Raw genomic sequence first — 15,039 nt, forward strand, 5'->3', positions numbered from 1 at the left:
CAGGTGCGACACCTTGCCCAAGGGTGACCTGCAGGTCAGTAGAGTGAAGAAACGCCTTACACCTCCTTTCGTTCTTCCTCTCCGCACATTGTGGTGCAGCAGGCAGCAACCTTGCCGTTCCTTTAGCATTTATTTATTACGAGTCTGGCTGGATTCGAAACCTGAGACCACTCGCCTCAAAGTCCAATGTGGTGCCACTACACCACCAGCCGGCCGATTACACCTCCGCTGACAGAGATGCACCTCCCCCCCAGCGCCACCCATTTGCTCACTTAAGTTAGTTAAAACATAGGGTCAATAAGGATATAGCATACTACTCAGCTCACTTTAATTCATCCTTCCAGAAAGGAATACAGTTTCCCTACTATATTCAATTATTTGTTGTGGAATTCAAGTTCAAGTTTATTGTCATCTGACTGTACAGTACTCTTCCAGACCATGGTGCTCCCTCATTACATATGTCACATACAGCATATGAAACAAACTTACTTACTGCCCATTTCACTGCCGGTGTTTAGGGCAGCAGTGAAGGTCCTCCATCTCTGGCAGTATTCAGGCCTTCCTTCATCATGTCAGTAGCTTCTTCTTGGTTTTCACTGCTGTTGGTCACGCAAGTCCTGGTTGAAGACTCAGGAATACCGTCAAGCACAGATGTAAAAAGATCGTTCATTGCGATTTCTGTCACAGTTTTGTTTGACTAGTTGGTGTTGTTGGCTCTGAGCCGAACCCCTGAACCTGGAGGACCGGGGGACCACTCAGTCTGGTCTCTCTGCTTCGACCCGTTTGGCATGGCTGACCCTACCAAGAGCCGAAGCATAAAGCCTTAACTCCAGCCAACATCGATCTCCATGTCATTAAGGCACGCAAGACTTCAAACCACAACAAGAATCTGGTCCTCTTTGAGGTCATAAAACAAAATATTACAAGTAAGTTAATAAAATATAATTCAAAATGCATGTAGAGTGCAGCACATGTGGACAGTAAACAGCTCGCTGTCAGTATGCTGAGACCTCAACGTTGGCAGGATATTTAATAATCTCACAGCCTGAGGGAAGAAGCTGTTACCCAGTCTGGCCAGCTAGTCCTGATGCTCCTGTACCTCCTCCCTGATGGTAGTGGGTCAAAGGGATTGTGAGATGGGCCCTAGTCCTGATGCTCCTGTACCTCCTCCCTGATGGTAGTGGGTCAAAGGGATTGTGAGATGCGTGGTATTGATTGTCAACAATGCTTCAGGTTCTTTGTCTGCAGTGCTTCTGGTAAATATCACAAATAGTTGATTACAATTAATTACAAGAATTCTGCATTAATGAGACAGCCAAGAAGTTAATTTGACATTATAATCCTGTATTTGGTTTTTTTTCAGGTCATGGGGTGGAGATATGTCTCTACCAAAGGAGATGCAAGGCTCTCCTTACCTCTGCTAGCCTGTTGGTAACTCTTGGATAGGGTGTAGCACCTGCTTACCCTCCCCCTGCTGATCAGGGTCACGTGAAGCCATGGGAGCAGATGGTGGATGGTCATATGAGCTGCTGGTGCAGATCACAAGTCCTGGTTATGTGACCACTGACACCAGGCAGACAATCTCTGAAGAGTATTGGTAATGTCAGGGGTCACCTGTCTTGTAAAGACACTGCCCAGAAGGTCATAGCAAGCCACTTCTGTACAAAAGTTTGCCAAGAACATCATGATCACTCACGTCATACTGCATGGCAAATAATGAACAAAGAATTTGTTTTATACCCACACCCAGACCATAGCCCTACATTCCCCTCCCATCCATATATCTATCCAAACTTATCTTAATGTTGCAATTAAACCTCATCCATAATTTCCACTGGCAGCTTGTTCCACGCGCTCACCACCCTGAGTGAAGAAGTTCCCCATCAGTTTTCCCTTAAGTATTTCACCTTTCACCCTTAACCTATAACCCCCCCATTCTAGTCTCATCCTGAGAAAATTATATGAGCTTTCCATAAATAATCTTAGCAAGTAGTCATGTACTCGCTAATGCTCTTTCATTCATTTCAAAGTGTCATAGAAACCTTAAGGTTGTCATAGCCACGGCAGGTAGTGAGGTTAAGCTTCCACTATTAAATACTCCTAATGACACGCATTTCAAATAGCCTCTGACAACCAGTTCCAGCTCCTGGACTTCATGTGTGGCTTAGCCTGGCAGAACTATTCCTACTGACAGAAGAAGGGGGAAAGGTGGGTTACTGGCTCCATGAAACCAGTCGCTTCAGGCAGACGGGGCTCTTCAGCCGTGGTTGGCAGCTCATCTAGAAGGAAAACTCCGATCTTAAACCTCCGCTGCCTTACACACACATGGGGAAGCCTTCAGGAGTAAACCCCAAGGAAACATTTGGAGCTGAAGTCCCTAAGGCACCCCATGTTGAGTTCAATGCTGACTGGCAACTCCCGCGATGCTGCTGGTGCCAAAATGTATCCGTCTCTGCCTTTGGGTTCCTTTGGATTCGTCAGCTGGGTGGAGAGGGGAAGCGGCTTGCGCTCCATAGCGTACTGCCCTGGCTTGCGTATCACATGGTCAATGCCGACCAACGGAGGGCCTCATGAAACCATTTATCACAGTAAGCGTAGCTGAATAGTTTAAGGTGCTGTTTATAATTTTGCCAAACTGATACAGCTGTTGTTTATTAGCTCTTTGAGCATTGAATGCTCACTTTCTGTGAAATGTGTAAAACAATGCACATGTATGTTACAAAATGCACAGTGTTGCAGATAGCTTGAAGTTTTCATATGGCACTTAAAATTGCAGTGATTGCACATTACATCTCATCAGTCACCTCTTGTACAGCCTAGTGACACTTTATGGACACACACTCAATCTATGTGTCTAAACTATCTTATGGATTTATACTGATGGTGTGTACTTTTTATTATTATTAGTGTGATCTTTATCTTATTGTTTTTTTGAGCTGCTTTGGATCTGGAGTAACAACTATTTCGCTTTCCTTACACTTGTGTATAGGAAATTACATTAAACAATCTTGAATCTTGAGCTGCCCCATTCCTCCTACAGCCAACATTAGGGCAGTGAGTTCCTGCGGTTCTGTTTTGGGTGGGAGATCACCACTTGCAGGCTGAATCTGGGCTGAGAGTGGTTTGGGTGGCAGCCATCTTTGTGGTCAATGCTGTCATTCTCTGATCCATCCACCTCTTCATCACTATCATATTCCTGTTTCAGGTCCTGGATCCCTTCGTGAAGCTCCATCAACTGTTTCACCAACGACTGATTCTGAGAACGCATTTCCATCTGTGAATGGGGAAAGGCTGATTAGGACTCATTGGAACAGAGAAATTGACTCAAAGAATGCAAGCACTACAGCCCCACAAGAACAACAGACAGGGTGCAGTGAAACCTGCTCTGTACTCAGTGGCCATTTTGTTAATGCAAATATCTAATCAGCCAATCATGTGGCAGCAACTCAATGTATAAAAGTATATAGACATTGTCAACATGTTCAGTTGTTGTTCTGACCAAATATCAGAAGGAGAAATGTGATCTAAGTGACTTCGACTGTGGAATGATTGTTGGTGCCAGATGGGGTGGTTTGAGTATCTCAGAAACTGCTGACCTCCTGGGATTTTCATGTACAACAGTCTCCAGAGTTTACAGAGAATGATGTGAAAATCAAAAAAAAAAAATCCAGTGAATGGGAGTTCCATGGGTAAAAGTGCCTTGTCAAGGAGAGAGGTCAGTAGAGAATGGCCAAGTGTACCTAATAAAGTGGCCACTGAGTGTAGAACACTAGAGTACTGTATATGACTTTTGGCCTATAATGTGTGCTGTCCTTTTAACCTCCAATCTAACCCTTCCCTTTCACACAGCCCTCTGTAATTCTATCATCCATGTGCCAATCTAAAATAATCTTAACTGTCCCTAATGGTTCCGTCTCTACCACCATCCCTGGCAGCAAGTTTCACACAACCACCCTCTGTGTAAAAAATACTACCTCTGACATCCCCCCTATACTTTCCTGCAAACATCCTAAAGTTATGCCACTTCATATTAGCCATTTCTACCCTGAGAAAGTGTCTCTGGCTGTCAACTTGATCTATGTCTCTTATTATCTTGTGCACCTCTCTCGAGTCACTGCAGAGAGAAAAGCCCTAACTCACTCAACCTCTCCTCATCAGACATGCTCTGTAATCCTGGTAAATCTCCTCTGCACCTTCTCTATATCTTCCACATCCTTCCTATGTGGCAACCAGAACTGAGCACAATACTCCAAGTGTGGTCTACCCAGAGTTTTATAGAGCTGTAACATTACCTCACAGCTCCTGAACTCAGTCCAACTAATGAAGGCCAGCACATTTATCTAAAAACATTTTATGGCCATTTTGCAGATGAGACAATAAAAGAATCCCTTCTCCATTCTGACATTAATTATCCTGCAGTATTATACAAAGAGAAACAGAGAAATTCTACCCACTACAGAAATTATTAAACAGGTATCTGTTCACTTTCACTGTTGTTTCTGTAAAACGTGACAAGAACATACATAGAACAGCACAGGCTCTTTGGCCATCGATGTTGTAACAACCTTATAACCTACTGTAACATCAATCTAACATTTACCCTCCATATTTATCATCCATGTGCCAATCTATGAGTTTCTGAAATGTCCCTAATGTATCTGCCTCTACCACCACCCCTGGCAGTGCGTAATACTGTGCATTATTCAACAGTTGCTGTGTCAAAAAACCAACCTCTTACATTCCAATTATACTATCATCCAATCAGCTTAAAATTATTCCCCCTTCATATTAAACATTTCTACACTCGGAAAAAATCTCTGTCTATCCACTCCATCTCTACCTCTTATCGTCTGAAACATCTCTATTAAGTCACCTCCCATCCTCCTCCTCTCCACAGAAAAAAGCCCTGGCCCACTCAACCTATCCTCACAGTCCAGACAGCATCCTGGTAAATCTCCTATGTACCCTCTCTAAAGCTTCTACCTCCTTTCAGTAATGAGGTGACCAGAACTGAACACACTATTCTAAGTGTGGTCTGATCAGGGTTTTATAGAGCTGGAACATTACCTCACGGCTCTTGAACTCAGTCCCCCAACTAATGAAAGACACATTTATCTTAAAACACATTATGGTGTTTTTTAGATGAGACAATAAGAGAATACCATCTACACCGAGGCATTAATAATTCTGCAATATTATAAGAAGAACAGAAATCATTAACCAGGCATCTGTTCATTTTTTCCCATGAAACCCAACTAGAAAATAGAATAGTACAGCAGAATATAGGCTCTTTGGCTCACAATGCTAAATGCTATATGATGAGAGCATAAGATATAGGAGCAGAATTAGGCCATTTGGCCCATCGAGTCTGCTCCACCATTGCATCATGGCTGATCCAATTTTCCTCTCAGCACCAATCTCCTGCCTTCTCCCCGTATCCCTTCAATCCCCGACCAATCAAGAATTTATCTACCTCTGCCTTAGATATACATAAAGTCTTGGCTTCCACAGCTGCCTGTGGCAATAAATTCCACAGATTCGCTAATCTCTGGCTAAAGAAATTCCTCCTCATCTCTATTTTAAAGAGATGCCCCTCTATTCTGAGGCTGTGTCCTCTGGTCTTAGACTTCCCCACCATAGGAAACATCCTCTCCATATCCACTCTATCAAGGCCTTTCACCATTCAATAGGTTTCAATTAGGTTACCCCTCATTCTTCTGAATTCCTGTGAATACAGGCCCAGATTCATCAAATGCACTTCATAAGACAAGCCACTTAATCCAGGAGTTATTTTCATGAACCCCTTTCAACCCTTTGCAGTTTCAGAATGTCCCTTCTAAGATAAAGAGCCAAAATGACTCATGATACTCCAAGTGAGGCCTCACCAATGCTTTATAAGGTCTCAACATTACATCCCTGCTTTTATATTCTAATCCTCTTGCAATGTTAGCATTCATTTCATTTGACTTCCTCACCACAAAATCAACCTTCAAATTAACCTTTAGGGAATCCTGCACAAGGACTCCCAAATCCCTTTGTGCCCCTGATTTTTGTATTTTCTCTCTATTTTGTAAAAATAGTCAACACTTTCATTTCTTCTACAAAAGTGCATTACCATACACTTCCAGACACTGTATTCCATCTGCCACTTCTTTGCCCATTCTCCTAATCTAAGTCCTTCTGTAGTCTTTTTATTTCTTCAAAACGACTTGCCTCTCCACCTTTCTTCATATCGTCTGCAAACTTTGCACCAAAGCCATCAATTCCATTATAAAAAGCATTGACATATAATGTAAAAAGAATTGGTCCCAACACAGACCCCTGTGGAACACCACTAGTCACTGACAGCCAACCAGAAAATACTCCCTTTATTCCCACTCTTTGCCTCCTGCCAATCAGCCATTGCTTTATCCATGCTAGAGTCATTCCTGTAATACCATGGGCTCATAACTTGTAAGCAGCCTCATGTGTGACACCTTGTCAAAGGCCTTTTTTAAAATCCAAGTATACAACATCAACTGATTCTCCTTTGTCTATCCTGCTTATTACTTCTTCAAAGAATTCCAATAGATTTGTCAGGCAAGATTTTCTCTTGAGGAAACCATACTGACTATGACTTATTTTATGATTTTGCCTCCAAGTACACTGAGACCTTTCTCTGCCTTACTGCCTTCTTGAGTGGAAAGTGACATTTGCAATGTTTCAGTCTTCTGGAACCATTCCAGAATTTAGTGATACTTGAAAGATTATTAGTTGTGCCTCCACGATTTCTTCAGCCACCTCTTTCAGAACTCTGGGGTGTTCACCATCTGGTCCTGGTGACTTCAGCCCTTTCAGCTTCCCAAGAACCTTCTCTCTAGTTATGGTAACTTCACACACTTCATGACCCCTGACCTTGGAACTTCCACCATACTGCTAGTGTCTTCTACTGTGAAGACTGATGCAAAATACTTATTCAGTTCATCCACCATTTCCTTTTCCACCATTACTACATCCCCAGCATCGTTTTCCAGTGGTCCGATATCCACTCTTGCCTCTCTTTTAATGTATCTGAAGAAACTTTTGGTATCCTCTTTAATATTACTGGCTAGCTTACTTACATATTCCATCTTTACTTTCTTAATGACTTTTTTTAGTTGCCTTCTATTGGTTTTTAAAAGCTTCCCAATCTCCTAACTTCCCACTAAGTTTTACTATATGTCCTCTCTTTGGCTTTTATAGTGGCTTTGACTTCCCTTGTTATCCATGTGTCATTTTGTCTTTAGAATACTTCTTCCTCTTTGGGATGCATACATCCTGTGCCTTCTGAATTGCTTTCAGAAATTCCAGCCATTGATGTTCTAGCGTCATCCCTGCCAGTGTTCTTTTCCAATCAATTCTGGCCAGCTCCTCTCTCATGCCTCTGTAATTCCCTTTACTCCACTGTAATATTGATACATCTGACTTCAGTCTCTTCTTCTCAAACTTCCATAAGACCATAAGACACAAGAGCAGAATTTGGCCATTTGGTTCATCAAGTCTGCTCCACCACATTCAATCATGGCTGATCCTTTTCTTCCCCTCCTCAACCCCATTTCCCAGCCTTCTCCCAGTAGCTTTTGATCCTGTGTCAATCCAAGAACCTATCAATCTCTACCTTATATACACCCAATGATCTGACCTCCACAGCTGCATGTGGTAACAAACTCTACAAATGCACCACCCTTTGGCTAAAGAAATTTCTCCACCTCTCTGTTTTAAATGGATCGCTGTCTATCCTGAGGCTGTGCCCTCTTGTCTTAGACTCCCCACCACGGGAAACATCCTTTCCACGTCTACTCTGTCTTGGCCTTTCAACATTTGAAAGGTTTCAATGAGATCCCTCCTCGCCTTTCTAAATTCCAGTGAGTACAGACCCAGAGCCATCAAATGTTCCTTGTATGATAACCCTTTCATTCCTGGAATCATCCTTGTAAATCTCCCCTGGACCCTCTCCAATGCCAGCACATCTTTTCTAAGATGAGGGGCCCAAAACTGTTCACAATACTCAAGGTGAGGCCTCGCCAGTGTCTTATAAAGCCTCAGCATCACATCCCTGCTCTTGTATTCTAGACCTCTTGAAATGAATGCTAACATTGCATTTGTCTTCCTCACCACCGACTCAATCTGCAACTTAACCTTTAGGGTGTTCTGCATAAGGACTCCCAAGTCCCTTTGCATCTCAGATTTTTGGATTTTCTCCCCTTTTAGAAAATAGTCTGCACATTTATTTCTACTACCAAAGTGCATGACCATGCATTTTCCAACATTGTATTCCATTTGCCACTTTCTCGCCCATTCTCCTAATCTGTCCTAGTCCTTCTGTAGCCTACCCGTTTCGTCATCAATACCTGGCCCTCCACCAATCTCTGAACCATCTGCAAACTTGGCAACAAAGCCATCTATTCCATCATCCAAATCTTTGATATACAGCATAAAAAGCAGCAGCCCCAGCACCAACCCCTGCGGAACACAGGGTGAATTTGATCACATTATGATCGCTTTCCCCTAAGGGTCCTTTTACCTTAAGCTCTCTAACCAGTGCTGGTTCATTACATTAAACTCAATCCAGAATAACTGATCCCCTAGTGGGCTCGACCATGAGCTGCTCTAAAAAGCCATCTTACAGGCATTCTAGGAAGTCTCTCTCCTGGAATCCAGCACCAACCTGATTATTCCAATCCACCTGCACATTGAAATTCCCCTCGGCTGTTGTAACATTGCCCTTTTGGCATGCATTTTCTATCTCCCATTGTAGACCACATCCTTACTAATGTTTCAGGGGCTGTATACAACTCCCATCAGGGTATTTTTACCCCTGCAGTTCCTTAGCTCTACCCACAATGATTCACCACCTTCCAATCTTATGTCACCTCTTTCTAGTGATTTGATTTCATTTTTTATCAACAGAGCCACCTCACCCTTTCTGCCTGTCCTTTTGATACAATATCAAGTCAAGTCGTTTATTGTCATTTCAACCATAAACTGCTGGTACAGTACACAGCAAAAACAAAATAATGTTCCTCCAGGACCCTGGTGCTACATGAAACAACACAAAACTATAGTAGACTATGTGAGACAGCACAAGGCTACACTAGACTGTAAAACAACATAAAAACTGCACTAGACTACAGACCTGCACAGGACTACATAAAGTGCACAAAACAGTGCAGGGCAGTACAATAAACAAGAAAATATGCACAGTAGAGGAAAAATTACAATAATAAATTATGTAGATGCCAGTCCAGGCTTCGGGTATTGAGGAGTCTGATAGCTTGGGGGAAGAAACTGTTACATAGTCTGGTCGTGAGAGCCCGAATGCTTCGGTGCCTTTTCCCAGATGGCAGGAGGGAGAAGAGTTTGTGTGAGGGGTGCGTGGGGTCCTTCACAATGCTGTTAGCTTTGCAGGTGCAGTGTGTGGTGTAAATGTCTGTAATGGCGGGATATGTAATATGCATCCTTGGACATTGACTTCCCAGCTGTAATCTTTATCCAGCCACGATTCAGTGATGCATACAACATGATACATTCCTATCCGTAACTGTGCTACAAGTTCATTGACCTTATTCCATATACTGGGCACATTCAAATATAACACCTTCAGTCCAGCATTCACCCTTTTCGATTTTGTCCACCTTTTACATTGCATCTCTTCTTGTTGGCTGTAATTTTTTCCCTATCATCAGCCTCTCCTCACTACACATTGTCTCTGTTTGCAAACCAACTACGTCATCTTCAGTATTATCATTCTGGTTCTCATCACCCTGCCAAATTAGTTTCAACACACCTGAACAATCTAGCCAACCTGCCCGCAAAATATTGGACCCTCTCTGGTTCAGTGTAGACCGTCCCTTTTGTACAGGTCATACCTTCCCCAGAAGAGATCCCAATGATCCAGAAATCTGAACCCTTTCCCCCTGCACCAGTTTCTCAGCCACACATTCACCTGCTAAATTATCCTATTCTTACCCTCACTGGCACGTGGCACAGGCAGCAATCCAGAGATTACTACCCTGGAGGTCCTGTTTCTCCAGTTTTCTACCTAGCTCAATAAAATCCCTCTTAAGGACCTCCTCACCTTGTCCACCTATGTCGTTGGTGCCAATATGCACCAAGACTTCGGGCTGTTCACCCTCATCCTTGAGAATGCCATGGACCTGATCCAAGACATGCTTGCTCTTGACACCAGAGAAGCAACATACCATCTGGGTGCCTCTAACGTACCTACAGAACCTCATCTCTGTTCCTCTGACAAAGGAATCTCCTATAAACACTGCAGTCCTGTTCACCTCTGTGCTACTCTGGGCCACACACCAGACTCAATACCAGAGACCAGATCACTATGGCTCTCCCCTGCTAGATCATCCCCCTCAACAGTTTTTAAAGTTTTATACCCATTACTGAGGGGAACAGCCACAGGTGTACTCTGCACCGGCTGTGCATTTCCCCTCCTTCTCCTGACTGTCACCCCGTTACCTGTCTCCTGCAATCTTGGGGTAACTACCTCCCTGTAGATTCTACCACAAACAAGAGAAAATCTGCAGATGCTGGAAATCCAAGCAAGTTACTGGAGGAACTCAGTAGACCAGGCAGCATCTACGGAAAAGAGTAAACCCTTCAAAGTCCTGATGAAGGGTCTCGGCCCGAAACGTCAACTGTTTACTCTTTTCTATAGATGCTTCCTGGTCTGCTGAGTTCCTCCAGAACTTTGTCTGTGTTCCCTGTAGCTCTTGTCTGTCACCTCCTCATTCTCCAGTATGAGTTGAAGGTCATCAAACTACAGCTCCAGTTCCTTAATATGTTCTCTGAGGAGCTGCAACTCGGTGCTCCTGGTGCGGATGTGTTTATCTGGGAGACTGGAGATCTCCCAGACTTCCCACGTCCCACACAGAGTACAAAACACTATCCCTGGAGCCTTTCTCACTAATCTACTATGCTCTAATAGATGAGAAGTGAATGAATAAGAGCAGAGAGAGTGCAACTTACAAGACAATTTACTCTAAAGACTGGCAGACTCCAAAAGAAAGGCCACTCCGCTTCCAGCCAAATTATTCTTATTAGCCCTTCCTAATGAATCCCTCTTGCTGACTGGCCACTCCTCAACTCAGAGAAACGGCCACGAAGCTCAGCCTTTAAAATCTCAATCACCGTCCTGATTAAAAGTAGCTCTTTTTCCCCACACCCCTTATGGGGCAATTTCCTGCCTTCCTACTCCCCCCCCCCCATAGCCTTTAATGCCCTGACCAATCAAGAATCTATCAACCTCTGCTTTAAATATGCATAAAGACTTGGCCTACAAAATGCTGAGGAACTCAGCAGGCCAAGCAGCGTCTATGGAAAAAAAGTACAGTCGACGTTTCGGCAGGACCGAGCCTTCTGTACATTGGCCTGGGGATCGTGTTCAGAATCTACTTTGCAATTCCCCTGTTTAGTGGCTGAGTCGTGGCTTCCTGAGAAGATGTTTTGGTCTATTGGACAGGATGTTTATGATGAATGGTCTCAGCCTGAAATGTTGACTGTTTATTTCCCTCTGTAGATATTCCCTGACTTGCTGAGTTCCTCCAGCATTTTGTGTGTGTTGCTCTGGATTTCCAGCATCTTTTTCTACATCTGAGAATTGAGAATTAAAATCCAGATCAGTTAATAAGCAACTCAACACAGTGTAGATGTGACGAGTTCCCTTTCCTGACAGACATCTGTGACACAGTGGGATATTAACAAATTGAACCTCTATCATAATGCTCAATTCCATTTCACTACTTGACACATCTATTCTATTCTGAGCTTTTGGTATAATAACTGAACTTGGATATTTAGGCATGCACAGGTTTATGAAAGCCGTGTTTGAGTGGTGCCAACAGAGCATGCCCACAATGTTCAGCAGAACAACACAACAAAATAACAACAGCACCCACTCACACACATACGGAGACTGTCCTCCAACCCCAGGACAAGCCACCTCCGGTTCTCCAGCCTCTAGCAGACTCATAGACATCGGGCTTCTGAACTCCCAATCCTCATCACCCCTCTTGCTGTCTCAGACAATCCTGGTCAACCGATTACAGGAATGGTGGAGGGACTTTGAAGAGGGTGCAGAAGAGCTACACCAGGATGCTGCTGGGTTAGAGAGTATGAGTTAGAAAGAGAGTCCGGACAAACTTGAGTTCCTTTTGCTGGAGTATCAGAGGCTGAGAGGACAGCTGATAGAAGTTTATGATTGTGCTTAAGTTTAAGGTGTGATAAAAGTTATCTGATTATAGGCGCAGACAGGGTGAAAGTATGTAGTCCTTTTCACATGGATGGGGAAGCTAAAAGCAACAAGGCATTAGTTTAAGATCTGAGGTGAGGGATTTAAAAGGGAGATCAGCGCAGTTTCTTCACACCAAGGGTGGTGCATATTTAGAATGAGCTGTCAGAGATAGTGGTTGAGGTGGGGACATTAGCAACAGTTAAAAGCCATCTGGATAAGTACATGGTCAGTAGAGGTTTAGAGGGCTAGGGGCCAAATGCAGGCAAATGGGACCAACTCACTGGGCAGTTAGTCTGAATGAGTTGGCCTGTTTCTATACTGAATGACTCTATAAATTCAACTTGAGAGGGGGAAAGTTTAAAGTAGCTGCAGGGGACAGGTTTTTTGACACAGAGTGGTGGGTGCCTTCTCCCCATACTAATCATTAACCTCTTCTATAAATATAATACAGGACTTGTACTTCCCCCCATGTTCTGGGGCAATGAATCCCACAGGGTCCTCACCTAAAGAAATTCCTGCTTACCTCTGTTCAAAAGGAACATGCTTTTATTCTAAGGCTGTGCCCTCTGGTCCTAGATTCCCCCACTAATGGAAAAAATGTGATTAAACTAAGAAGTTTGGTTTAATTAGTGCTAGAGATTCTGCAGATGTTGGAAATCTTGAGCAACACATACAAAATGCTGGAAGAACTCAACAGGTCCGACAGCATCAATGGAGAGGAATAAACCATCAATGATACAGGCAGAGACCCCTCATCAGGACTGGAAAGGAAGGGGAGGAAGGCAGAATATGGAGGAATGGTACGAGTACAAGCTGGCAGGTGATAGGTGAGACCAGGTGAGGGGGGAGGTAGAATGAAGTAAAAAGCTAGGTGTGATAGGTGGAGCAGGTAAAGAGCTGACAAAGAATGAATCTGATAGGAGCGGACAGTGGACCATGGGATAACGGGAAGGAGGACGGGCACCAAAGGGAAGTGACGAGCAGTTGAGGAGAGAAGGGGTAAGAGGGGAGCCATTGTGGGAATTTAAAAAAAGGGTAGAAATTATCAGAGTGGAGAATGGGAGAAGAAATTACCAGGGGGAGAAAAGGGGAAGAAATTATCAGTGGGAGAAAAAAGGGGAGAGAATGGGAGATGGAAACATTACCCAGGGGAAAAGGGAGAGGAAATTTCCAGTGGGAGAAGTTGGTGGGGAGTAATGGGGATGGGGGGGAGGAAGGGGGGAGGAGAGAAGGGGGGAAAGAAGGGGGGAAAGAAGGGGGGAAAGAAGGGGGGAAAGAAGGGGGGAAAGAAGGGGGGAAAGAAGGGGGGAAAGAAGGGGGTGAGAAATATTCTGAGGTCGTGTGCTTTGCCTAATACCGGAAACATCCCAATTACATTAAGAGATTTAGTTTAATTAGCCATAGTGTTGGGTGCAGCCACCGAGGTTGCGTGTTCTATGTTCCACCGCTAGTCCGTTCTCATCCCCGAGTCAGGCTATACCCAGAAGAGCCGAGTGTTTTCGCCTTCCCCCAAACCCCACACAGTTACCTACTGCCGTGCCTCTCTCACCAGTTCCGATTTCAGCCGGTCCAGGGCCTTCTCCAAATCCACCCCCTGCCCCTTTTCGTGCGGCTCCCAGCCGATGTCGGGACAGCTCTGCCGCTTACACAGTCCGCCCCTCCCGTGCCAGTCCGCGAACCGGGCGGGTTTGCAGGAGAAGTCCCTCAGCCCGCTCAGCACCAGGTCCATATCGGAGCTTGCCAGCCCCTTTGGAGATGCCGGGGCCGGCAGCAGATCTTGCCCTTCCTCCGCCAGCGCACCGACTGCGGGTCCCGGAGACGGAGACGGAGACGCCGTTTGAAGTCTGTCAGCAAGACGCTGCTCTCTGTCTCGCCGCCAAGACCATTGCTAGTCTGAGAACGTGCCAACAGAGGCACGGCATTTAAAGGTGCATTGAGACCCTCTATCCCACGCGTCGGGAGCGCGCAGAAGTCCCACGTAAACAGAGAGAAAACGCACCTCCTCCCAAAATATCCGCCTGCCCCCGCGTCCGAGGGTCTGCGGCTCCCACATTCGCTTCAACAGTCGCCTCAGAGCCCGCGTCACCGGATTCAAGGTCTGGAGGAACTTCCCATGAAGAGGATTTAAAGCTAATTTGTCCCAACCAACCTCCTGGGCAGATTCAGATTTACTTAATCACGTGTACTTGGAGGCAGCAGGTGTTTGGGTCAACAACAACCAACACAACCCAAGGACGTGCTGGGGGCAGCCCACAAGTGTCACCACACGTTCCAGTGCCCACAGAGTGTGGCCTCAACGCTCAGCAAAACAACACAAGCAACAAGAGCAACACTACAAGAAAGCAACAATCCTCCATCCCACTCAGGCACACAATCCCTGCACAGGCTGCCTCCGGGCCTCGAACCACCAGTGGACTTGGAACCCACTGACATCAGACCTCTGATCACTCCAGTAGACTTGCAGACTTGTAGATTCAGCATTCCAGGCTCACCAACTTTGTGGCTTCAGTCCTTGGTATTGACCCCAGGTATTGTCGATCTCGAGACCCTGAACTCCATGTCTCGAACTCTGACTTGCTGATCTAGGGGGTCATTGACCCTCATGCCTCCTACTGCCATGGACCTACAATCCTGTCCATGAAGGAGAAGATTATCTTCCCTGGATTTAAAGGTGAATTGTCCCAACCAACCTTCTGGTCAAACATTAATTGTAGCCGTCAGTTATTAGAACTTCCTAATAAATGTGAAGTGTTGCCCTTCAGAAAGCCAAA

General features: G+C 44.9%; 1 protein-coding gene across 1 annotated transcript; it reads right to left on the bottom strand.

The window, feature by feature from the left end:
- Positions 1 to 413: 413 nt before the first annotated feature.
- Positions 414 to 14,347, bottom strand: LOC140736258 (uncharacterized). The gene is made up of 2 exons (XM_073062199.1): positions 13,818 to 14,347; positions 414 to 3,274 (listed from the first exon to the last, which is right to left on the bottom strand). The coding sequence occupies exons 1-2, from the start codon at positions 13,995 to 13,997 to the stop codon at positions 3,047 to 3,049; spliced, it is 408 nt and encodes a 135-aa protein (XP_072918300.1). The 5' UTR covers positions 13,998 to 14,347; the 3' UTR covers positions 414 to 3,046.
- Positions 14,348 to 15,039: the final 692 nt, after the last annotated feature.

The sequence above is a fragment of the Hemitrygon akajei genome, chromosome 11 (assembly GCF_048418815.1).
Source record: "Hemitrygon akajei chromosome 11, sHemAka1.3, whole genome shotgun sequence".
NCBI lineage: Eukaryota > Metazoa > Chordata > Chondrichthyes > Myliobatiformes > Dasyatidae > Hemitrygon > Hemitrygon akajei.